Source organism: Podarcis erhardii (assembly GCF_964252035.2).
Source record: "Podarcis erhardii genome assembly, chromosome: 2".
NCBI lineage: Eukaryota > Metazoa > Chordata > Lepidosauria > Squamata > Lacertidae > Podarcis > Podarcis erhardii.
Window position 1 is genome coordinate 90,875,101 of NC_138498.1, and position 26,789 is coordinate 90,901,889.

At 41.5% G+C, this 26,789-nt stretch overlaps 1 protein-coding gene across 3 annotated transcripts in view; it reads left to right on the forward strand.

The window, feature by feature from the left end:
• The first annotated feature begins 998 nt into the window (after positions 1-998).
• Positions 999-26,789, forward strand: part of RAD18 (RAD18 E3 ubiquitin protein ligase) — a 112,471-nt gene continuing 86,680 nt past the window's right edge. For 2 of the 3 annotated variants that reach the window (XM_081853404.1, XM_081853405.1), the window contains exons 1-5: positions 999-1,133; positions 2,776-2,857; positions 9,668-9,729; positions 12,202-12,272; positions 25,203-25,540. In XM_081853404.1, coding sequence (XP_081709530.1) covers positions 1,080-1,133; positions 2,776-2,857; positions 9,668-9,729; positions 12,202-12,272; positions 25,203-25,540 — 607 coding nt within the window. In that variant the 5' untranslated portion in view covers positions 999-1,079. Of the gene's footprint in view, positions 1,134-2,775; positions 2,858-9,667; positions 9,730-12,201; positions 12,273-19,192; positions 19,989-25,202; positions 25,541-26,789 lie in introns of those variants that run through there. The other variant, XM_081853406.1, reaches the window with a different exon arrangement.

The following is a 26,789-nucleotide window of genomic DNA, read 5'->3' on the forward strand; positions in this document are numbered from 1 at the left end:
TATCAAAGTCTTGGTAAAGCTGCTGTCTCTGGATCACGTTCATCAGTTTTGTTGATTTAATGAAGCTAACTAGTTTTATTTGGATTTGGAATAAATGTGCAAATAAATGGGTGATGCTTTGAATTGTGTTGTTATTATCTTCCCAAGTGGGTCACGCAAACCGCTATTCTGGATACAGTACTTCTTTTGTAGGTAAGTTTGGGGTGGTGGGGTGGGGACTGGGAATGAGTTTACAGAACCAAGTGGGAGGGGTGGCCCGAAAAAGTTTGGCTCTAGCTTTTCACAAGGCAGATCCCTATGTTTCCAACAGGAAATCAAGCAGAACTGGAAGACACCTCTGTTCCCTTACTATGAATACAGTGGATGCTCGGGTTGCGAACGTGATCCGTGTGGGAGGCATGTTTGCAACCCGCAGCGCGCCGCATCTGCGCATGTGCGGGTCACAATTCGGCGCTTCTGCGCATGTGCAATTTAGTGTTTCTGCGCATGTGCGAGTGCTGAAACCCGGAAGTAACCCGTTAAGGTACTTCCGTGTTTGGCGCAGTGTGCAACCCGAAAACGCGCAACCTGAAGCGCCTGTAACCTGAGGTATGACTGTAGAGTGGCTGGGGGTATAAATAAATAAATTATTATTATTATTATTATTATTATTATTATTATTATTATGAACCTACACACGTCTATGTACAGTAAGCCCTTGAATACAAGACTCTTAAGTCCCCACATCTCTTCCAGGTGGGAAACCAGGTGGCTGCAGGCTGACCTGGCAGGAAATTCATTCCCCAAACACGCTCCTCATCAGCCTGCCTACTCCACTAGCGAACAGCGGCGTAGTAAGCGGAGTCAATTGCCCTCCTTTCCATACCCTGGTTGCTTCTGCCCCGCTGCAAGGGAATTAGCATGGAGCGCGATTTGCTTTAAGTCTAAACACGGGGGGGGGGCAACAAACTACATTACCCATGAGCCTCAGCGCCGGAAACGAGTGCGTGGCGTCCCGCGCGCTCCGGAAGGCGGAGAGCGCGGGTGATTCGGAGCTTGGGAGGCGAGGAGGGCGGAGTTCAGGCACTGGCGGGGAAATCATGTCTGTCCCGGCGGCTGAGTCTCCGTGGCCTCAGCCTCTCCAGGCGCTGAAAGTAAGTAAGTAAGGGGCCAGCAAGCGGCGGGGAAGAACCTGCCTGCGAGGCCGGAGGGGCCCTTATCCCTATGGCAAGCGAGGCAAGAAAGGCCCAAGAGCGCTTCTGAGCATGTGCGGAGTGCCTGCCACGGAAGAGCCGTCCGCAGCCCCGTATGTTTGTGTAGGTGGGTGGCATGGCTGCTGGAGCAAAAATCAAGCTTTGTCCACTTTGGAAGCTGGGGCCTCCGGGTCGCTGCTCGAAAGGCTCGCCTTGGAGGCGAAGCTTCTCTGGGGCGGCGGCAGAGGGGGCCACACTTAAAGCTTTCACTTTAAAGCGCATCTCTCTTAAAAGGTTGCTGTCTGAGGTCCTCAAATCCTCTGCCGCTCTTGGGTAGTTATACCGGATTGTATAAGCCAAACATGCTATAGTTTAGGGCCCCCCCAAAATGTAAAGGAAAAAAACCCTGGATGTACATTTCCAAAATATAAGATTAAAAAACAAATCAAATAAAACCTACATACAGCAACAGTGTCTTGTGTTGTGTAGGCTCCTATGATGTAACTAATGGGCCCCGCCTGCTAGCCTGCTCCCTAAAATACCACTGGTGTGCTCATTTCTATATGTAGGGTGCCGACATTCTGCTAAACCACAGAGCCTAGGGTTTGCTGATTGGAAGGTCGGCGGTTTGAATCCCCGCGACAGGGTGAACTCCCGTTGTTTGGACCCTGCTCCTGCCAACCTAGCAGTTCGAAAGCACATCAAAGTGCAAGTAGATAAACGGTGTTTCCGTGCTGCTCTGGTCACCAGAAGCAGCTTAGTCCTGCTGGCCACATGACCCGGAAAAACTGTCTTCAGATAAACTCTGAGTTTAGCTTCACCCTGAAGCTCTATAAAACTGTACTGAAGCTGTCACAAAGGAGACTTGCACCTCACTCGTGTCTCTTTGTCTGTGTGAATCATTGTATGCATGCACTTTCTTTTTGTGTGTTTTGTTCATCTGCCATGATAAATGTGGAAAAGGTGGTTGCCACATCTACATTGTTTTAAAAATAATGTGTCGGGGAAAAAGATCTGTGTCTGTTTACACAGGGTAACTTGGTATCATTTCTCAAAAAGGATTAAAATGGTTTCAGGCTTGGCCCCTGATAAACCACCTGTGGGTGTTTCTACCATTAGAGAGCAGAAATCAAATAAAAAACAAAGATAGCCATGACAATGGGGCAATATCTTTATTAGGCTAAAAGTATTGTCAAAATACTGATTTAGAATTTTTTTGAACGCTGCTTGTAAGCTTGTGGGCAGCGCCTGCTTTTATTTTTTAATTTTGTACTTAGGGTGGTCAACTAAGTTTTCATCTGTGTAGGCCTACTGAAACTAAAGGACATAACTTAGTCATGTTCATTAATTTCAGTAGGACTACTCTGAGTAAAACTTAGTTGAATACCAACTTAAACAATTTTAAGCACAATAAATCATAATGATTATATTTTGTTAGTAAGTTATTATGTTGCCTCTATTATGTAACTGTGGCGGTAGTTTTGTCCAGCTCTTCTTTCTCAGTAAATAGTTTCTCCAAATGAGAAACTTTACTTTTGAAATGCAGTCTAAACTGTTCATTTTGCCAGATCTTTATAAACAAACTTTTAAAATCCCATTTCAGGAAGTGGATAACTTGTTGCGTTGTGGAATATGCTTTGACTACTTCAATATTGCAATGATCATTCCTCAGTGTTCACATAATTGTAAGTATACAAGTTATTTATTTCATTTTTGTTTCCTGTTAATGTATTGTTTTATATCAGTGCTTTGTTATTTTTGAATTTTTAAAATCCAATATGTCAGTGCTAACATACATAAACTAGAAATTTAAATCTTTAGGGTAGGGTGGTATTGGGAGTCTGTAATTTACAGAAATTGATGGCAGACTTGTTGATTCACCAGGTTTCATTATAGTTCTGTTATGCTCGTCATAAGTGGCTCTTGCCACTTAAATAGGAGGTTCTTGGTTGCCTGCAACCTATTATGCTACAGTGCCCTGAGTGCAAGGCAACCAGTACAATACAACCTGGTGGTGCTGACCTGACCTCTAACTTGATCCTAAGCATATTTACTTGGAAGCAAGTAGCACTTATTTCTGCATAAGTGTGCTTAGTGATATGGCAATTGGACCATAGCTAAGGTCCAGGACTCTAAAGTTATTTTATTTTTTTATTTGTATAATTCCATATATGAGTCACTGCCCATAAAGTATCTTGAAGTGACTTCAGAATTTTTAAAAAATACCCAATTTCATATATAAAAGACAATTATAATAATTTAAAAATATTAAAAACTCTTCCATATGTAAAAACATGAATGCCAGGAGGAGGCTCAGACAGCTGTCAAAGGCAGTAGTGCCTTTGGGGATGGAGAGAGGGAGGCAGAGGACATTCGCTCAGTATAAGTTCTCATGGATGGTCAGGATGTAAGTTCTCATTTGTTTTCAAGGTCCTTCACCACAAAACTTAGCACTTGCCCTGGGCCTATGGAAGACATGAAAGTCATATATGGCTGTCATAATGAAGATGGTATGGAAGCAGTCCTAGCTCAGAGCATCTGTTATGTATGCAAAAGTTCCATGGTTCAGGGGTAAACATAACAGCAAAAAATCTGAGTCTATTTAAGGACAATTATGAGAAATGTTGGTTAGAAATTAAGAGAGACTTAGAAAGTTGGACAAGATTGAAACTTTCCTTGTTAGGCCGAATCGCCGCTATAAAGATGAATGTATTGCCAAAAATGCTGTTTTTGTTTCAAACTTTGCAGATTGTGGACAAAACAGAGTGCTTCCGGAAGTGGCAGAGAGATATTTCTAAATTTGTCTGGCAGGGCAAAAAGCCCAGAATTAAGTTCAAGATATTAACTGATGCGAAAGAAAGAGGGGGCTTTGCCCTGCCAGACTTAAGGTTGTACTATGAATCAGCAGCTTTCTGCTGGCTAAAAGATTGGCTGCTTCTCGAAGACACTGATGTACTGGACTTGGAAGGTTTTAATAATGCTTTTGGTTGGCATGCATATTTATGGTATGACAAGGTTAAGATTAATAGGACTTTCAAGAACCATATTGTCAGAAAAGCAGTGTTTAATGTCTGGACAAAATACAAAGACTTACTGGAAAATAAAACTCCAAGGTGGCTTTCACCATTGGAAGCTAAGGCCCGGAAAAGACTCAATATGGAGGCCAAATGGCCGAAGTATTGGGAAATATTAGAAAAAGATGGAGATAACTGGAAATTGCAGAGTCAGGAGAAAATGAAAGACAAAGTGCGAGATTGGTTACATTACGCTCAGATTAAAGAAGTTTTTAAACTCGACAAAAAGTTAGGATTCCAGTTGGAAAAATCGAAGTTAGAAACGGAATTGTTAGAGCCTAAGACTAAGGTACTTCCAAGAATGTATAACTTGCTGTTAAAATGGAATACACAAGATGAAACGGTCAAATCGGCTATGATAAAGTGGGCACAGGACATTGGATATAATATCATGTTTGAGGACTGGGAGAGGTTGTGGACCACTGGGTTGAATTTCACTGCATGTAATGCTTTGAAAGAAAATGTTATGAAAATGATATATAGATGGTACATGACCCCAGTCAAACTTGCAAAAATATACCACTTGTCTGATAACAAATGTTGGAAATGTAAAGAAAGTGAAGGAACGTTCTTTCACCTCTGGTGGACCTGCCCTAGAGTGAAGGCTTTCTGGGAAATGATATATAATGAGCTGAAAAGGGTATTTAAGTATACCTTCCCTAAGAAACCAGAGGCCTTCCTTCTGGGTATTGTCGGCCAGAGGGTGTTAAAGAAGGACCGAACATTTTTTATGTATGCAACAACAGCAGCAAGGATACTCGTTGCCAAGCACTGGAAATCCCAAGATTTAGCCACACTGGAAGAATGGCAGATGCAACTGATGGACTACATGGAACTAGCCGAGATGACTGGCAGAATCCGAGACCTGGGAGAGGAGACGGTAGAAGAAGACTGGAAGAAATTCAAGATTTATCTACAAAAATATTGTAAATTGTATGAATGTTAAGAAGGATGCTAGATTATAAATAACTTGGCACCATTAAGCCAGATGAAGTGAAGTATGAAGATAAGTTAAAATTAAGAAAAGACAAATTTTGGATAAGTATTAGGCTAAATTTAAATTTTTAAGGTTTGAACAAACGATATCTAAAATTAGAGACACAACACTGGAAAATTAGACAACAAGAATGGAATTAAGGAGATAAATTGCTGATTAAATTTTTAGAAACTAGGAACGCAGGAGCGGGGGATGTGAGGAAGTCCAAAGAAGTTAAGAAAATATGTTTATGATATGTATTACTTTGTTTCGTTATTTGTACTGTAATTTTTTTTTAAAAAAACCTTTAATAAATATTTATTAAAAAAAACAAAACACAAAAGTTCCATGGTTCAATTTCTGGAGTCTCCAGGTTGGGCTGGGAGAGAACCGTGTCTGAAATCCTGGAGAGCTACTGCCATTGAGAGTAGACGGTACTCAGCTAGATGGACCAATGGTCTGACTCCGTTTAAGGCAGCTTTCTATCACAGCAAACACTAGAAATATAAGGGTCTAAACTATTTATGGAGCAAAAAGATGTGTGGGGCTGCTAAACAAAACTATTTGTGGTCCGGTCTTGTTTTAATCGATTTTAGAATAGTTGTATCATTAATTACAGTAGTATGATACAATCAAATTATTAGATACTCAAAGTGACTTGGAAATAGCGATATGTTTTTCCCACCTTAGGTCTTCTGGTTTAGCCTGTTTGCAATGTGCAGCTTGCAAGCATGACTTCCTTTTTTCTTCTTTTGTTTTATGTTTATCAGAAGTGGATTTACCTTTTAAAACTTGAGATTTGCATTCTATGGACCATATGCCATGGTTAGCTGACCTGCAGTATTCAGTTGTGTTTTTTCTGCCCCTCCCCTCAATTACTCCGCTTCTGTCTTCTGCACTACTGTTTTATGTTCTTGGTTTGCATGTAGATCTTTTTGGAGCTTTGCATGAACACCTTTTTTAAAAACACAATTCCTCAGGAAGTGTGCAGAAGTGAACATTACCAACCTTAGCTATCAGGTTTCTCAGTGAGCAAAATGAAGGTTTGTGGGATTTTGTGGGTGGAGGGATATGCAAAATAGTCATTTCCATTTGCTGTTATTCTTGCAATACTGATGTCAAGAGCTTTATTTACCTAAGGTACAAGGCTTGCAGTAGCGATCAACAGATCTTGTACAAGACCTCCACATTATTATTTTAAAGCCTGCTGTAGGTACTCTGATTAGTTTCCAAGGTAATCGCTCACATTTACTTTGCAGAGATCTTGAGTGACTCACTCCTTTGAAAACCAGCATGCCTTCTGCATGCATCTATCAGAGGAAATAAGTGTTTTTCCTTTAGCATTGTGAGCAGCCAGAAACAAAATGGTTTGGTTATTCTCATGCGAGGAGCAAATGGAAGTAGGGGTGTGTCAATAAGGATCAACCACAAAAACATCATCATATGTGCCACAAGCTACTTACCTAACAGTTGTGCTAATGTGCTTCCCCATCACAAGTGACTGCAGATACATGACAAGTTTACTTTCCAGATTTTCTGTGGTAAGATAGAAACTTAAATGTGTGTGTGTGTTTTTTGTAAAAAGAAAAAATGACATGCTGGCATTTTGATAATGGCAATGTCATGTGGATAGTGCAAAAAAGACCCTTCTGTGCATTATTAACACCAATTCCACAATAAACTTCCACCTGGGAGCACCCTTCATTCAGTAAACAACTGATCCTGAAAGCTAGCATAATGTGAGAAAATGTAGCCGTTTACTCTGTTTTCATCATTCATAACCTTATGAGCTTCTGTTAGGTCTCCTAGATGTGTTTCTCTGAACAAAGAAGTTTCTGCCTCTTTAGTATTTCTTTGTAGGAAAAATATTCACTCATGCTCTTTTCAGCTGTAGTTTCCTGTAGCTGCTGCTGCTCTTATGAAACCCTTTTTGAGATGGGATGACTGCAACTGTAGACAACATTCTGAATATGCCATAGATCTGTATAGTGGCACTGTGAAGAACATATCGTTTAGAGAGCTTCATCCACCTTTGTAAAAATAATAAAAAAGGCTATAGCTAAGATTTTTTCAAAACATTGCTGTTCTGACTCTGTTGAACAGCTTGGGGTCCCTTGTCCTGGTTTCCTTTCTCTGGTGTTTAATGTAGTTGGATATTCCTGAGACTGGGCAGGACAGTAGTTGGCTCTTCTGACTTGGCGATTCAGTTGAGTGCTGTAATTAGTTTTGTAGGTACAGTTCTTTAGACAGAGATCTACTGCAGTGTCACCACAAATATAAATGAGGTGTAGTGCTGAAGACTGTTCTTTTGGTTCAGCTTCAGTGTTTATCTCTAAGTGTGTTCCAGCTCCTCCGGGACATTAATATTGAACATAACATCAACCAGTCCTTTCACGTTCTAAAATGTCTTGGTGCTCAAGGGATTGCAAGACAGACCAATTAAGCTGATCCATATTCATTCAGCTCCAAAGCTTCCCTTCCAGTATGGATTTTTATATATGGCATTTTGAATTATGTATCATTAATTGTGTCGACTACTTAATTGATTGACAGGGTAGACGTTGAACAGGAACTTTGTTAATGGCTCCAGTGCTTCTTAGTATTCATCATAAAAGGTGATGTAAATGGATTAGTTGCTATTTTTAAACTTGCGTCAACACCAGTGCTATAGTGAACAAGGAATTTGTCACTTATTCAAAACACATCTTAATGTGGTATAGTGGTTTGATGTGAGTTCTGCAAGACCTGGTTGCTGCTTCTTTGAATGTCTCATCTCCACATGGCCTGGAGGGTGGGAACTGATTGATTCCAGTTACATAGCCTCCTGTTGCTAAAGGAGCCTAGAGAGAAGCCCCACTCAATTTGTTATGGGAAGAATTATTGGTAGTAAAGGTTTATGGGCTCTCTGATGAGACGAGGAGGAGCTCGTGATGCAGGATCCCTTGAGCCTTGATGATGCCTTAGATGAGAGCTTGGATACAAGGTTGCCCAGCTGAGAGATGGGCTGTCCAGTTATTGTTTGTCAGAACTGGTGAACTTCCTTGGTATTGGATTTTCCTGTGAGCTTGTTTTTTGCTGCTCTTACGTCGATAAAGATGAACAAACTTCCAGTTTCCCCAGCCTTATTTTAATGCTGCTTCTGTGATGGAAATTAATTGTTTTAAAATGTAACCTTTTGATACTTAAAAGCCTTTTCTGCTGCAGATCCCTTTGTGATTTGGATTCATTAGTGAAAAATTGTTCAGTTGAATGTGGATATTTTAATTCTTGTGAAAGAAAAGTTTTTCATACATTCAGGGTAGCTCTAATTGTAATATTTGTTAGCTTGCTAGTATAACTATATCATTCATTTACTGGTTGGGGGCTATATATTTACTGTTCTTGTAAGCTGATTTGAGCATACTGTAATTTGGATTAAGAAGCATATATATAAATTTGTTGATTCCAAATGGTTGGATTAAATAATGTTGTCCCTTGAGGACAAGAACTTAAAGGTTTTGTTTCCTAAAAGGAGGGGTTGCCTAAAACACTGTCTAGGATCTGGCTGAAAGAAAGATGGTTTTTCCAAAACAAAGTATTGATATTCGTGACAGAAGGTAGGCTGCTTAAGTTTTTCTGCCACAGGCTTCTTCTGACTGTCTAACTTAAAGGACAGGGATGAGTTTCATGTCCTAAACTGAAGAAAAAACCTAAACTTATGCTACCATTGACCATGGGTGCCTGATGCAAAAGGTTTCCATGCCAATATGGGTTGCTGGAACTTTTACCTTCAAAAACACAAGGGAATGTCAACTAACCTAACAATCCACGAAACCTTTAGAACAGCATTTGTTGGAATCCTAGAGTTGGAAGAGACCCCGAGGGTCATCTAATCCAACCCAAAGGTAATTTTGTTCTCACTAGGGCTAATGATTGCACTAGCAGAGCACCCTGTTGTTGTTGTTTTTTCCTAATGGAATGTTTTTAATCGAATATGTTTTTAATTGAATATGTTTTTGGTTTTTTTTTTAATCCACACACCTTGGCTGTAGTTAGAATTCTGTGTAGAAAGAACTGGTGTACATTTACTCCAAGGTGTTCACCTGTACAGGGATGTTTTGAAATGTATGGTTTGTTTATCTTAGGAAGTAGTTGGCAGGACCAAAGTATGGGGTAGCATTTCTTGTTTGCATGTGGTCCATTAGATGTATGTTATGAGCTATGAATGTGTTTCATCCTATTTGCAAGGTTGCATCGTATAGTTTCCTCTACTTTGTGAGGTTGCTCTTCTGATAAATGTTTTTCACCATTAAAACGATGAGCACAAAGTTAATACGCTGAGGGAAATTGAAACCAATTATGAAATTTACACTCCAAGTTCTGCCAACTAAAAATCAAACTGCAGCACTTCTAGCGCTGCCAAGTAGCCTGGTGTTCTAATTATGTTGTGTTTGTTTTTCCTCCAGATTGTTCTCTCTGCATTCGCAAGTCCCTGTCCTACAAAACTCAGTGCCCTACATGTTGTGTGGTAAGTGTTATTTCCTGTCCTACTGTTTCTGTTGAAGCAAATGCTCTACAGTTCTACAAACTGAGAACACTTGGAGGTATTGGAAAATGTTTCTAGTTCAATCAGTGCCTGATTTAGGCATTTTGGGATCTTAAATGGAACAACCTGCCCCCCTTGTTTGATGTATGACTTGGATGGTGAGCAAGCCAGTAGCACAACGTATGGTAAATGCTTAACTTTCTTTCCAGCATAGTCTACTGTCACTTGTAAGTATTTGTAGAGCACAATGTGCATGCAGTTAAATTACTGAGATCTTATGGGATTTCCTTGAGGTGCAAATGACTTCACCCAGAACAGACATAGGTTTGCTTTTTTCAGGGTTAAAAACTGAGATATGAAAGCTAGGAGCGAAATGGCACCTTAAACTGAGGGTATAGGCGCAACAATGGAATGTTTAGGCGTGCTTTTTTATAACAAGAATACGAAGCTGAAAACTGCAGCTAAAATATTATGTTCATTTTTCATAATTAACCCCCCCCCCAATATTCTTAAGATGGGATGCGGGTGGCACTGTGGGTTAAACCACAGAGCCTAGGACTTGCCGATCAGAAGGTTGGCGGTTCGAATCCCCGTGATGGGGTGAGCTCCCGTTGATCGGTCCCTGCTCCTGCCAACCTAACAGTTCGAAAGCACATCACAGTGCAAGTAGATAAATAGGTACCGCTCTGGCGGGAAGGTAAACACCGTTTCCGTATGCTGCTCTGGTTCGCCAGAAGCGGCTTAGTCATGCTGGCCACATGACCCGGAAGCTGGACGCCGGCTCCCTTGGCCAATAAAGCGAGATGAGCACCGCAACCCCAGAGTCGGTCACGATTGGACCTAATGGTCAGGGGTACCTTTACCTTTACCTTAATATTCTTAAGAGGGTCTCTTCTCCAGCCTTCAGAGAGTAGCTGGAAGTGGGGAGGCAGAAAAAGGTCTTCCTTTTCTTCCACTGTGCAGTTTTAATCTGAAATCTTAGGCGCAGTACTGCGCCCAGAGCTCTGGAACTGCTCGCGCTAATGAAATTCCCTGTGGCAAAATGCACCTAAAACAATGGGAGTTTCGAACACTGGCCGTTTTACTGTTACTTATTTATACAACATTTTAAAATTTGCAAAATGTAAACTTTAGCCTAGAATTGCTCTCACCACAGCCATATAAGGTAAGACCCATTTCAGAGGGGGGCAATTGAGGCTGAGAATGACCCGCCCAAAATCTTCCATGGGTTTCTACGGCTGTGAAGCAAAGTTTTCAAGGCCTACCACTGAGTTTCTGGCCATCCAGACCTCCTAGGTTCCTAGTCATATGCTCTAATCTAGCCTCTGGCTCACAGTTGTAGCATTCTGTGTGCTTTTAATTGATGCATCCCACCATAAATCTCTCTTGTGACTGCTCAATAAAATTTATTATAAGATTAAAATTGAATGCCTAGCAAATAACTGAAGTGTACCTAAACCCTTATGGCTCATGAGATGGTGCTCAGCATTGAGGGACTGTAGCAAATCTGGGAGTAATGTTTCCTAAGTAGCAAATGAAGTCTGTATTATATATGCACAGCATGTTGGCTCTAAATCCATTGTTGGAAAAGTAAATAGCAGGGAGCCACATTTACCCTAAACCATATTGGGATTAGTAGTCGCTTCAAGCTTGTTGGACTTTAGTAGGATTCTTAAAATGATAAGTTTCACTAAAAAAGGAAGCAGAGGTTTTGATAAGCACTGGCAAAGTATGTTTGCCTCTTATTCCCTCCTCCTGAAGGTATGAATCGGACTACAAAGAATGGAAAGTTGGAAGTCTCAGCTTCCTGTCTCCCCTGACGCCTGGTGCTGGTTTTGAAGACTGCTTTGTAAATATGTCTGGAGCAAATAACTTGTTTTTGCCTTTGTATCGTCTACATCAAACAATTAGTTTTATTTCAATGGAACACAGTATGTATCAGCTTGGCACCATACAAGGCAACTAAAAGCAGAAGAAAGATAAATATCAGGCAGTTGTTATAAAAAGAATAATTTATATGCCGCAAACCTTTGTGTTATCTGTATCTGTTTGTTCCACCATTAATTGAAGTTTTATCCTTTTTAAGTTCTCTCTCTAATTTCTCCTTCAACCCCGAATGTGCCTTAATATTAGTATCTTCAGTATATATCCTTTTGCCTTACAAAAAGCCGTTGCAGCCATAATAAAACAGTGAATTTCTGGCAATTGGAGTTAAGAGTTTATTAGTTTGCCAGTAATAGCTTTTTATAATTTGATAAAAGAAACTTACATTTATAAAACATTTCTCAGATTTTTTGGTAAAAGAGGTGATTTCCTTAGCAGCTTAGATGTTTTAAGGAAAAAGGATGCATACTTGGTTTTTATGTTTTGCTTTCAACATAGCAATTTTTGTGCAGATGATTTGAGATACTGGAAATGTATGAGCGAATTAGCACCCCCTTTGTTCTTTTCTAGGCAGCTACAGAACCTGACCTGAAAAATAACCGGATATTAGATGAACTGGTAAAAACCTTCGATTATGCAAGGTACCCCACATAATTTTGTAAATTTCAGAGTGAGAATGCGGATGTGACTCAATTTCCATTTGGAAATACAGGTTATGCTGAAGTTAAAAATCTAGACCTGTGGTGATTCTGATATTGACTAATTTGGTCAGTGGCCATAGTAGATACTCCTATATTCTTGAAACCTTGCACTCATACATGCATATATGGAACTTTGGATGACACATTCATGTATAATTCCTACAGTACCACAGTGGTTAGAAGCTGTTCAGAGCAACCAAAGACCGGAAGGGGGGGAGTAGGTGGGGTTAGGCCAGATGGTAAAATACACGCATTGTGTTCAGACAGTCCCAAATTCAACCCTCAGCATCTCCATTCATGAAAGACCTTTGTCTGAGAGCCCAAAGCCACCGCTAGTCAGGTAGACAGTAGAAGGCACATATCACAGAATTTTAGAGTTGTGAAGGCCTCCAAGGGTAATCTAGTCCAACCCCCTGCAATGCAGGAATCTCAACATAGAATCACAATATTGCTGCACCACTAGGAGGTAAATCGTTCGATCTTTCTCATTGTCCCCTCCCAAGTTATTTTTTAAAAATAATAAACAAATGATTGGGAGAACGTGGTGCTCATTGCTTTCCTAATAGCAATTTAATATTCAGAACATCAATTCCTCCAGGTTAATGGCCTGCCAAATGGCAGAGAGTTAAGGAAAGCGAAAGCCACAAATAAATGCGTTTCCTGACAGGAAATCAAGGAGGAGACATCACTTGGCAAGGAGCGAGATAAAATTGTGAAGTGGTTTCAACTTTCTTCTCTTGCACTTTATAGGCCTCAGGCACCCTGTTGGCTTTGAAAGGAATATAAACTAGGGCTGACCTGGAACGGACTTCGTTTACATGAACATCACTGCCTTCAAAGTCATCTCCTGAGGGTAGTTTTTTTCAGGGTAGTGCTCAAGAGAGGAAGTGAACCCTCTTCATATAGTATGGTGGCCAGCGCCTTCCCTATACCAATCATTTTGGGTGACAGTGCTTCATAGTGAACACCATGTTCTGGTTCTAATGAGTAGTAAAAATGGCAACAATAAATATCATAGTCAATAATGGCAATATTTGAGTCTTTCCAAGGAAGACTAGGGAACACAGGTGTTGTTTCGGGAGTCATTCAAGAAGGTGGATGCACAAGAATGGCAATGAAACCTACATAAGACAACTGGCAAGAGTACTACTTGCTGAAAAGTGACTGTTAGGTAATTTAAAAAATAAATAAATTGTGTGGCAGCGAGCACTCTGTAAGAGAATGGCTGTTGATTCCATTGTAAATTACAACAAGAATTGCTTTTCTTAACCAGAAGCTGTTAATAATTGGATATTTCCTGCCGTTTGGGTGTCTGAACTGTGTTACTATCGACTGCTTTGCCTTTTTGCTCCCCCAGTGTAATTTCTTTACTTGGATGACTCAGAGTTCTGTACCTCAGGGGTTCCGCTAAACTTCTAACCTTTCTGTGTGGAGCAAATTGTGTTTTAAAAATGTAGGCAAGGTTGTAGAAAATGTATTGATTCAAGAGAAAAATCCTGAGTTCCGACTTGTTTTTGGCTACCCAACCCTTCTTCAAGGGAATATCTTGGTGTGTGTGGAATCTTTCATCAAATAAGCGCCTTGCCAAGAGAATGCAATGAAATGGAGCAATTCCTACATATAATATGTTGTTTTTAAATTTTTTTAAGGGAGGTTGTTCTTTGAAATGTGGCTCATACCATGAGATTGCTATTTCCATACCCCCACCACCAAGGATCTGACCCTAAAGAATGTTTATATGACTCAAAAGGAGTTGCAACTCAGAATATTTTCTTGCTTGACTTGACAGCTTTTATGGCAGAGGTGAGGTAACTTTGCTGGACTACAACTCCCATCATCCCTAAACATTGTCTGTGCTGGCTGGGGCTGATAGGAGTTGGAGTCCAACAACAATAGGAGGGCCGTGTTTCTCGGTCTCTGCTCTGTGGCCTACTCTGTGTTGGGTTTTAGTGCCATCACTGTCTCTCGTTACTTTAAAAAAACATGCTTTGGCTTTTCCTTTGGGCTTTTCAGCTCTGCGATTTCCCTCTCTTTTGAACATGTAACACTTATTTATATATATTTAATGAAGTCATGTAACAAGTCTCCACATTCTAGGAGGCAGGATACTATGGTTCTTTTCACTAACTCCTCTTGAGATATCTCGGATCTCTGAATGTTAAGGGTTAGTTTTGGTATGACAATTTGTAGCTTGTGGAGGAAACAGAGGACAGCAAACCACGAAATGAAGACCTTTTTAGTGACACATGAAAAGATGAGAAAAGCCACTATCCATATAAACCAGACTGTCTTTTATGAAAGAGAGCCAACCTGTAAAACATAACTACAGTATTATTATTATTATTATTATTATTGTTATTGTTATTGTTATTATTATTATTATATTTTGCTTTAAAGTCTTACTGGTGCTCCCACATGTCAGTGGAAGGGCAAGAAGGAACGTCAGAGCAATAAGCCACGCTTAAAAAAAAAACAACTCTGAAAAAGTTGTCATATGATAACATAGGTTGATCTGTTGTCCTCTGGAACACTAGTTAGGAAACTTTGGAATGTTCCTGAATTCTCAACATGTAGAAGTTTATTACTGTAATAGCATTGCCCAGGTAAGGTACTTGTTCTTTCTACTTTGAACTTGCTTGATCTATCAACTATCTTTCTTGAGTATTTAGAACTCTGGGTTAAAATAGAAATCAGCAGAGGACTTATTGTCCGGGGTGGTGTTGGTGGGTATAACTGTTAAACCAGGGTGGGGAACGTCTATTCTCGCAATGGCTGCATTCCCTTGGGGCTAAGCCAGGGGTCTGCAGACTTTTTCAGCAGGGGGCCGGTCCACTATCCCTTAGACCTTGTGGGGGGCTGGACTATATTTTGAAAAAAAGAAAGAAAAAAGAATGAATTCCTATGCCCCACAAATAACCCAGAGAAGCATTTTAAATAAAAGGACACATTCTACTCATGTAAAAATATGCTGATTCCCAGACCGTCTGCGGGCCGTATTTAGAAGGTGATTGGGCCAGATCCGACCGCCGGGCCTTAGTTTGCCTACCCATGGGCTAAGCTGTCATGTCTGGCTTGCTGCTGGTGGATGGTGTCCCAGCCAGAAGCGAACTGCAACCCTTAAAACACTCACTCATTCTGTCCCTCTTTCACTTCACCTTGGCATCTGATAATGGCAAAAATACCCCTCCCCAAATTCTTACAAAGGAGCTCAAAGAAGAAATAAACCCTCGAGGCTTGTGGTCTCTACTCAGACTTGAGGAATAAAAAAACAGCAGCAGCAACAACCCAGCTGTTAAATGAATTGGACAGATGCCACAAAATATGAAAATTGTGGGAATCAAACCATTTCCCTGAAGGTGTTGGTATTTTTTTTACTTGCTGTATCACTGAAACCTCACCTCTATTTCATGGTTGGATTGTCTTCTTCTTTGCTTCTTCCACTGTGTATATTCTTTAGGAAAGCAATGCTGAAACTTGTTATTGTGCTAAATAATTTTCAATATTGCTATCTGGTTATTCATAGGAGACTGCAAGTATTGCTTGAAGATGCCAGCTTTGTTTTTTTTGGGGGTGGGGGGGTGGGTTGGGGTTGGTACAGTGTTTGTTTCAATACTGTAAAGCAGGGGTAGTCAATCTTTTTATTCCTACCGCCCACTAATGCATCTTTCTTGATGGTAAAATTTCCTTACCGCCCACCAGTGCTTGATGGAAGGAGGATTCAGCTTGTGCCGTAGAACCCCCTACCGCCCACCTAGAATCCCGAAACCCCTGCTAGTGGACAGTAGGGACCAGGTTGAGAACCCCTGCTGCAAAGGGTCTTCTAGCAATCATGTCAGGAATTGAAACTGCCATGAGGAAAAATATAAAGCACACACTGTATATTATATTTACATACAAGCTCTGACTCAGTTATGGGGGGCATCATGTACAAGAGGCCTCTAAATGAGATGCTTCAACCTGGGGTATTGTGGTTGTCACATCAGCCAGTTGTTGGGTCTGCAGCTGCTGCTGAATGCCAGATTGGCTTTGAATAAGACCTCCCTCATTTATGATCTGATTGTGGATGAGGAGGGCGATCTGGTTGGTAACCCTGAGACCTGAGGGGGTGAGCAGGGTGGAGTTGGTCTCCTTCAGCTGTTCCCACCTGCTGCTTGGTGCAGCATCAGGACAGACTTGAGGGTTGGGGAGGGGGAACTGCTGTGGATAAGAAAAATAATAATTACTATTTATACCCCGCCCATCTGGCTGGGTTTCCCCAGCCACTCTGGGCGGCTTCCAACAGAAGGTTAAAAATACATTAAAACATCAGTCATTAAAAACTTCCCTAAACGGGGCTGCCTTCAGATGTCTTCTAAATGTCATATAATTGTTTATTTCTTTGACATCTGATGGGAGGGCATTCCACAGGATGGGCACCACTACCAGAAAGGCCCTCTGCCTGTAGCTTTGCTTCTCGCAATGAGGGAACCGCCAGAAGGCCCTCGGCGCTGGACCTCAGTGTCCGGGCAGAACGATGGGGGTGGAGACACTCCTTCAGGTATACTGGGCCGAGGCCATTTAGGGCTTTAAAGGTCAGCACCAACACTTTGAATATAGACATATTCTCCCTCTCCCTCTCCCTTTCCCTCCCTCCCTTTCTAGGATCTCTTTCCATTTGGACGGAGGGAGGATCTAGATTGTGTGTTCCTGGCATTGGGCTACCGGAACAGATTAGGGATTCTGTTGCTTTACTTTCTGCCCAGCATTCTCCCTGCCTGAGCTGACAGAGCTCATTTCGGAGGTGGTGTTGAGGACTCCCAGAGAACTGGTTTGGGAGAACTTCAACATCCATGCCAAGGTGACTGGCTCTGGGGTGGTTCAGGACTTTGTGGCTGCTATGATGATCATGGCGCTGTACCAGCATGTCACCAGTCCAATGTATGTGGCAGGCCACAGTCTGGACCTTGATTTCTCAACGGTGCAGGAGTACGGTGATCTGAAAGTGGGGGGATATTGATATCAGTCCCTTGTCTTGGTCAGATCACTTTCTGTTGAGATTTAGGCTTTCAGCACCATTTTCCCTCTGCAGAGTCAACGAATCTATTAGGATGCTCCGCACTCAGAGGCTGCTGGAGGCCAAGATGGCTCTGGGTTTTTTCTGGCTGATATAACTGGCTCTCCTGTCAAAGCCCTGGCCGACCTCTGGAGCCTCTGAATGGCTTGGGCTGTTGACATGAAGTGACACACAGCTTTCCTTCTCCTTTACATCTGCAGGTGTGGCAGTGGATGTGCTGGACTGTTGGCTTGCCTTGGTAATGGACTGAATGAGAGCCAGGAAACTGAAGCTCAAGCCAGATAAGACACTGCTAGTAGGCAGCTCCCTAGACCAGATGAATGGGCGGTTGCCTGCTCCTGAGGGGAGCGGGTACATGGCTTGGAGGTAGTTCTGGATCCTATGTTGTCGCTCGAGGCTCAGATGGTGTTGGTGATGTGGAGTGCCTTTCATCAGCTTTGGTTTGTTGGGTTAGATTGCTACAATACATTATACATGGAGCTGCCTCTGAAGACAGTACGGAAACTCAGCTGGTGAGAATTCAGCAGCCAGGTTTCTTACCAGGGCAACACGGTTTGAGCACATAACGCCAAAATTGGCCCAACTGCACAGGCTGCCAGTTAGTTTCTGGGCCCAATTCAAATACTTCTCCCCAAATGTACCAGCCCATATGGCCCTTTTGAGATCCTTTTTGTGTGCCCTCTCCATGAGAGATTCGCAGGGTACCAACACAAGAATGGGATTTTTATGTAGTGGCTTCCCTTTGTGGAATGCTCTCCACAGGGAGGCTCACTTGGCTCCTTAGTTACATTTATTTAGGTGCCCAGCAAAAACATTTCTCTTCTCCAAGGCCTTTGGCTTAAACAATCTGTGGCCTTTCAAACAGGGAATGGGAAGTTACTGTTTTTGTTTGTTACTATGTTAAGCATATTTGTATTCGTTGTTGCAAACCACCCTGTGATCCTTGGATGAGGGCAGTGTATAAAAATAATTAAATTAAATTAAATTAAAATATCTGTTTAAAGTAGCCAACCTAATTTCAATATATTTGAAAACAGAAGATTTCTTAGTGGAATGACGATGACACAGCAAATGGGGCATGGCTCAGTAGTACACCACCACTTCCCCTAGCGTATTTATTTGCATGCGAGTAAGTGGAACACCTAAGTAGGGCTACAGTGATGTCAAAATGGTTAAGACACTTGCAGGCCACTGGCAAAGCTGAAATTTGGTACATATTCATAAAGCGTGCTTCTCCTTTCTTTTTGCATTTATGGATTGTATATTTAGAACAAATTACAGGAAGCAAAAAGAAGCTTGACTTTAATGTCGCATCTATATCTATCAAATAAATAGGGTTTGATTCCCAGGTGCCTCTGTTTCTTAAGAACTATTGATATTCTGGAAATGATTGTTTTAAATCCCGCAACATAAATATTTTAGTTTCTGCTTTCTGTCTAAATTGTCTTAGGGGCAGATTTACTGGCACCTTTATTGTTTCCTTGCAGTATTGCAAAGAACAAGTTGTGCTGCCGCTACCCATTCTGATCCTAGGCTGTTAATCCTTAACTACTTCTGATTTCCTTAATGGATCTGAACATATCTTATAAAGCAGGGAGGGTGAACAATCTATTCCTCTGTGGCCCAAAGGGCTATCAGCTTACCAATGCAGATGAAATCAATCGATGCTCAGCACAGTGTCCTTGGCTAACCTGATGTACAATTAATACACCACAAAAAAGCCTGTAGTCTCAGGATTGTTCACACTTTTATATTCTAAGTTTTAATGTTGGGTACCACAAATTAATTTAAAAAAAGAAGTCTCACTTGGATTTATGGAAATGCTGGTATGATTTAGTATGTTGAGGCAGATAGGAAGACATTAGGTCCTTGTGTCCTAATTATGTGTCCTTTGTCCTTTACGACCACAAATAGTTTCTCCCTTGCTCTTTTACAGTCTTTGTTTCCTTTTTCTTCTTCCTTTGAGACATTAGAAGCTGCCAAAGTGTTGAACTCTGGTGCTGAGTTTAGCAAACTGTACTAAAGGGCTAAGAGAGTTCATCGTGTTTTTGTTCATTATGTTTAGTGGTTGGGCTTAGCATGATTTCTTCAAGTTCTTAAGACTGAAGTCACATCACCAGAGAGTTGCCTACATCTGAGCAGCTGCAGTGGTGTGATCACAAGGGGAAACAATAGTGTGACTGTGACTCTAGACAACTCACATTTTCTATAGTTGAAAAAGCACTTCTTAGTTACTGCAGCCATGGGAATAACTATGCTATACACTGATGTTTCTGCGTGTGAAAATGGTACTGCTATTTCTTTTTTGCATGGCATGGGGGAAACTGACAGTGGACCGCTAAAAGGACAGGAGTGAATGTTTCTTCTGGAAGAAGCTGACTAGTGATAGGAAGTTTTTATTACTCAGTTGAGTCATCAGCCCGGTGGTGGGATAGGATCTGTAGGGACTTGTGGAGGACCCTTTATCTGGCATTCGTGTGTGTCTCTGGGTGTGTGAAGATGGCAGTTGGGTTCTGTGACTTTGAGAACCCTTCAAGCTCTACAGTTCTAATGATTATCAGGACTCCCCCCCCCCACTGGAACTCAGTTCTGGCACCTTTCAGGTGGGCACCATTGGCATTAATAGAGAATAAGGGAGGCGTTCATGGTGAGTCCCTGCACCTCTTTTTCTATAAAAATAGCACTGAATGATGATTACTACAGTGGAACCTCGATTGTTGAATGCTTTGGAAGTTGAACGTTTTGGCTTTCAAACGCCAACAACCCAGAAGTGAATGCTTCCATTTTTGAACGCGCCTCAGAAGTACAACAGCTTCCGAGGTGTCTTTCTCCATTTTTCTCAATGGAGCTTGCTGACCGGCAATTGTGCCTCGGTTGTCAAACGTTTCGGAAGTCGAAAGGTCTTGCGGAACGGATTACGTTCGGCGACCAAGGTTCCACTGTATTTATTATTTATTAAGATTTTATACCGCCCTTCATCCATTGATCTTAGGGTGGTTCATAACATAAAAGACAACTTCTTTTACCTTCAGCGTCTGAAGGCTCTTCCCTTGATAACTTCATGCAAGAAGCTACAAAAAACCAAGCAACCCATTCTGAAGTAGCATAATTTCTCCGTGGTCTGTTGTTGGCAGCAAATACATTCATCATCAGTGAGGGGTTACTTTTTGTTCTTATAGAGCAGTGTGGTTCCCTCCAGATGTGGTGGACTACCACTCCCATCAGCCCCAGCCAGCTGGGCTTCTGGTGAGGGATGATGTGAGCTGGAGTCCACAACAAAGCAGAACATTTCTTTGGCTTCCTCTGCTGTAAACCAGCTATACATAGAGACTTTTAGTGTTGCCGCCTTCTCTGATTCCTGCCGTGTTGACGAGGTATATGTGGTAGACCCAGAGCATAGTAGTGGCTTCTTGTGGCCTATCTTGGCCTTCTAGTCTCTTTGACATCTTCATTCTGTACAAAGCCTGGTCTCAGCCATTTACCGCATTTTTCGCTCTATAAGACGCACCAGACCATAAGACGCACCTAGTTTTTGGAGGAGGAAAACAAGAAAAAAAATATTCTGAATCTCAGAAGCCAGAACAACAAGAGGGATCACTGCGCAGTGAAAGCAGCAATCTATCTTGCTGTTCTGGCTTCTGTGATAGCTGCGCAGCCTGCATTCACTCCATAAGACGCACACACATTTCCCCTTACTTCTTAGGAGGGAAAAAGTGAGTCTTATAGAGCAAAAAATACGGATAATTGCAGTAAACTTTCCCCAGAAACATGCATCTCCCAGTCTCCTTAGATTTGTGTACCCAGGACACGTTTTAATGTCCAGTAAATAAAACATAAAAATAAGTTCTAGAATTCAGAGGAAAGCGTGTGCACTGCTAAAAGCAGTCTATTGTGTATTAATAGTTCTGTTTCGTCTCTTATCTAAGAAGATTAATGGCGTCCATAATATTCAAACACACACAGGCCTGGGATGGAGTTTATAGAGGAACCATTGTATATTTTATGAGGTAATAAAGAAATAATTATGGTGAAACCGTTCAGCTGGTTTGTGTTTTAAGGTTAAAAGAAATGTTCCCAACTTCAATTGATCATTGAAAAATGTGGCTTTTACTGCGCAGCTGTGAAAATTTTTGGATTTCTACTCTGGTAGGTTTGTGAAAGGCGTAGCTTTTCCCTTCTTTCTTTCAAAGGTGGGTTTGGTGGTTGTTCGGTTGATAGTTCTAAAAAAAACTGGGGAAAAAATATTATAGTAGAATTTTGGCAGGGCCTCAGCTCACTTTTCAGCAGTTGCTCCCTTATCCCACCACTGTGGCCCATTCAGAAGGGTTGCCTGACCTTTGTGAGAAGCATTTGGAGGGCTTCAGGAAACTGCCAGGTGAGGAAGAGGTACAAATTCACCTTCACCAAAACGTCTTAAATTAGTAATTTTCTGGATCCAAACCATATAAATTATTTTCTCTTTCCCTCCCAGTTTCTGGGTTTATATGAATAAATATAATTTTATTTCAGTAGAATACTGACCTGGTGGTAATTGTGGTAAGTTGGCGTTAAGGTCAGTGAGAAACCCCCTCCTCCCGAAACAAGGGGATTGGAGTGGTTTTACTGCGCTGCTTTGTAATATATACGAATCTTAGGGATGTCTGTCCTTCATCTAGGACTGAAGGCTACTGACCCAAACCTTTTTGAATAAATTTCAGCTCACATGAAAACAAACAAACAGAGCCTTCCTGCCTGAAAGCAGAGACCAGGATTTATTAGCAGGGTGACATTTTCAAGGAATTGAGATGTGAAATGCAATTTCAAAGTGCCCATATTCCAGACTGTCCTGGTGGAGAACTGTTACTTGATAAGAGTTGTAAATAGGTTTATGCAGTACATATCAAAAAGAGGTATGGCGGGGTTCTTCTTGCAAGCTTATACAGGCAATTTTATTTATTTATTTATTTATTTAGTGACATTTATGTAGAGCTGCAGCCAGTAATATGTCAGTTTTCATTTCTCAGTACAGAAAGCATTGCTTTGATGTGTAGAGATCTTTCCTATTCTGATTAGTTCAATACTAGTCCTACTCAGAGTAGACCCACTGAAATTCATGTAGGCGCCAGGCAAAAATCTTCCTTTTTAACCAGGTCTTTGGTTGACCTGATCAACATCCCATACCCTTTTAAAATGTGGCTCTTTTTTTGGGGGGGGGTATTATTTGGTTATTGCTTTTACATTTATTTTACATACTCTGATATTTTTAAGTGAACCACCCTAAGACCTCCGGGTATATCGTGGTATATAATCAATCAATCAATCAATCAATAAAATAAATTCGCATGATTAACGGATCAGACCAAAGAACAATTTAGTCCAGCCTCTTGTTCCCCATGGTGGCCAGCCAGATGTCCGGGGAGCCCCTGAACAGAGCATGGCACCACAGCACTCTCCCACTGTTGTTTTCCAGCAATTATGTATGCCGTTCATGATTGATTAATTGCCTGCTTTGTTTCATTATCATGTGAAGTGCATGGTCTTTTGCTATGGGGAGTCCCAGGAGCCTTATCATTTTAGATTGAGAAACATTAAACGGTTGGGCAAACCTGTGCGTACTTATCGACTGCTTTCTTCCGTTGCCCCCTTTGGCCATTGTGTGGTGTGACTGCCCCTGAAAACTCATTGGATCAAATTGACACAAAGTGAAAACAAGGGTTAGGATTCATCTAAGGAATCTTGAGAAGTGGCCAGAAGTGATTTTCAGACCTCCAAAGATAAATATAGGAGGTAGGAGTCTTTCCCCAGTCCTCTTAAGTTTGACATCTGCTATGCCCATCTCTTCTTTTACTTGTGCTAAGTCTAAAATTATATAAATTGCAGTGGTACCTCGGGTTAATAACTTAATTCATTCTGGAGGTCCGTTCTTAACCTTTAGCTAATGGGGCCTCCCGCTGCCACCGCCGCGCGATTTCTGTTCTCATCCTGAAGCGAAGTTCTTAACCCGAGGTACTATTTCTGGGTTAGCAGAGTCTGTAACCTGAAGCGTCTGTAACCAGAGGTACCACTGTATGTGTATCTGAAGAAGTGTCCATGCACACGAAAGCTTATACCCAGAACAAACTTAGTTGGTCTCTAAGGTGCTACTGGACAATTTTTTTTATTTCTTTTGACTGCATCAGACTAACACGGCTACCTACCTGAATCTAAAATATGCCAACCTACTTGTTTCCAGATGTTACAGTGAACCCATGGTGTTCCATTATTCACATTGTTGTGACCTAGCCTAGGACTTTCTAGTGAAGGGTGGGTAATAATAAATAAATAAATAGCCAGCCCCTTGGGTCTAATATGTGGTATGGTTTCACCCAATATATGACCACTAGATGTCACCACTTAGCTTACTGAATTTATCAAAAGAATGAGTATTATAACTTCAGTAGCAATATTTTGTCATCTTTTTGTGTTACATTTTTGCTTTTTGGTTCTTCTGCATGATATACATGCAGGACTGCCTGCTGTGGGCCTGAAGGGCCCTGCCCTTGCCTCTCTCCACCTGGTTTGGGGCGGGGCTTGACAGACTTCACAAGGACTGCGGCTGCTGCTTAGTAGAGAGGGCTCCTCTTTTAAATTGTTTTTAATTTTTATCTGTGTTGTTTTAAATGAGACCATCTTGGCTGTGAACCCATATAAGACCTGCACTCTGCCTTGCTGGTGTTTTCCCATCTGGCCTGGGAGAATGGGGCGCTGACTGACTCCAGCTACAAAAGCTGAGGCTGTTGAACAGATTCTTGGGCTGCAGTATTGTTTAGGGGGGGGTTGAGAGAGCTGTTGCTGTTATTGATATTATTGTTGTATCTTATTGTTGTGTCTTGTATCTTATTTTTTATGACTTCTGTTATGTTTGTAATTATGTAAATCTTGAGTTGTAAGCAGCCTTGAGCATAGTTTCTACACTTGATCTTAGCCAGAAGGCCGAGAAGCGATGCCTTGAGCATAGTTTCAACCATAAAAAGGCAGCATACAAACAAAATCATGATGATGATGATGATGATGATGATGATGATACATAGCTAGAATGAACATATATGTGTCACCAGGAACCATTATTCATCATCCTCATCATCCTCATCATCATTATCACAAGAGTGGCACATGTTCTGGTTATGTGTTGGAATACTGCAATGCGCTCCACATGGGGCTACCTTTGAAGGTGACCCGGAAACTGCAATTAATCCAGAACGTGGCAGCTAGACTGGTGACTGGGAACGGCTGCCGAGACCACATAACACCAGTCTTGAAATAACTACACTGGCTCCCAGTACGTTTCTGAGCACAATTCAAAGTGCTGGTGCTGAACTTTAAAGCACTAAACGGCCTTTGCCCAGTATACCTGAAGGAGCGTCTCCACCCCCATTGTTCAGCCTGGACACTGAGGGCCTTCTGGCGGTTCCCTCACCGCGAGAAGTGAAGTTGCAGGGTACCAGGCAGAGGGCCTTCTTGGTAGTGGCGCCCGCCCTGTGGAACGCCCTCCCATCAGATGTCAAAGAAATAAACAGCTATATGACATTTAGAAGACATCTCTAGGCAGCCCTGTTTAGGGAGGTTTTTAATGACTGATGTTTTGATGTATTTTTAACCTTCCATTGGAAGCCGCCCAGAGTGGCTGGGGAAACCCAGCCAGATGGGCGGGGTATAAATAGTAATTATTATTTTTCTTATTATATTTATTAAATTTCTATACTGCCCTTCATCTGAGGATCACAGGGCGGTTTACAATATAAAAACACAAAAATACATAGCATAGTAATACACTGACATGGTTCTGTGTTTATTTCTAGACAGCGGCTGTTCCAGGCAGTCTTAGATCCTGCAGCACTTTCTTCTCCAAAGCTGCTTACCAAGAAGGCTTCTGACCAAGTCCATATTTTGAGTTCCTTGGATGGTCTTGTTTTAAAACAAGAACAGCAATCTGCTGATACCTTTATAGTCAAAGAGACCATTTCAGCCCGCAGAAGGCACTTAAACCCATCTGAAAAGGAAAGTAAACAGATCAAAATGGAGCAGGAGGCGATCCCATGTGGCTCTCAAGAGGACCAAGAGACTCTTCACACAGAAGCAGCAGGCACCAGAAACCCTGAAACTCCTTCCACATCTGCAATAAAAGTTATCCCAAAGGGTAAGTTGTTGGTTTTGTTCTATCGTTATTTTTTCTATATGCACCAAGGTTCCACATTGATTTTTCATCTGTACTCAGATGGGTCTTTCGGGGTTGGATTATTCAGCAGTTTAAGTTTTTAGTTCAATCATGAGTTTACTGAAACATTGACTCCAGTGAAATGTAAGGTTCATATTCATTTATTAAGTTGGTTTCACAAACTGCTTTGCTTCTCTGATTCTGAAACAATCCCTGTGCATTCTTTGTTGTTGTTTAGTCATTTAGTCGTGTCCGACTCTTCGTGACCCCATGAACCAGAGCACGCCAGGCACTCCTGTCTTCCACTGCCTCCCGTAGTTTGGTCAGACTCATGTTTGTGGCTTCAAGAACACTGTCCAACCATCTCGTCCTCTGTCGTCCCCTTCTCCTTGTGCCCTCAATCTTTCCCAACATCAGGGTCTTTTCCAGGGAGTCTTCTCTTCTCATGAGGTGGCCAAAGTATTGGAGAATGCACAAAGTATTGTGCATTCTTTATGGCACCTTAAATGCAAATTTGTACAAAGTGATCTCTCGTCCTAATGGTTTAGCTTCCTGCTGGGTTCATGCACACCCCTCCTTCCTCTCCTCTCCTATTGTGTGACGATAAAGAGGAGATTGGAAGTGTCCATTCCCTTTTAAAATTAACGACAGTTTAGCATTTTGTTGAAACCCTAACTGTAGTTAATCTTAGTGTTAGTGGACACCAGGCAACTTCAGGAACTATGGCTTGCGCTTTCCTTATTTCAGCTTACCTTGGTTAAGAGTAACCACAGTTTGTCTGGGTAGAGATGATAGGGCAAGTTATGGTTTATCTTAAAAATCTGGAGCAGAAGTAGAAGTTTCTGAACTCATTCTTGTGGCCATTCCTGAGGAACAAGCCTGGGGAAAGGTTAGGTTCATTCTTGTAATGTTAAGTATAGTTTACCATAGTAAACCAGCCCATAGTTCATTTATCATGCTATAGTGGCCAAAAAAACGAATCTGGTGCACTCAGCCATAACTATGCCTTCTGCAAGTCAACTAGTATCAGCTAGTGTGGCACTGAATCCTAAACAACAATCTTCTTGATGATGCAGCACGTATGTGGTTTAAATAGTGCTCAGCCATCTGATGGAAAGGTATTCCTATTAACACAGAAAATGTTAAATATATTAAGAGAAGATAGAGTTCTGTAATAGATTGGTTTCTACTGTGTTTAAATTCTTGCTCAGTATAACATCCTGTTTCTTTT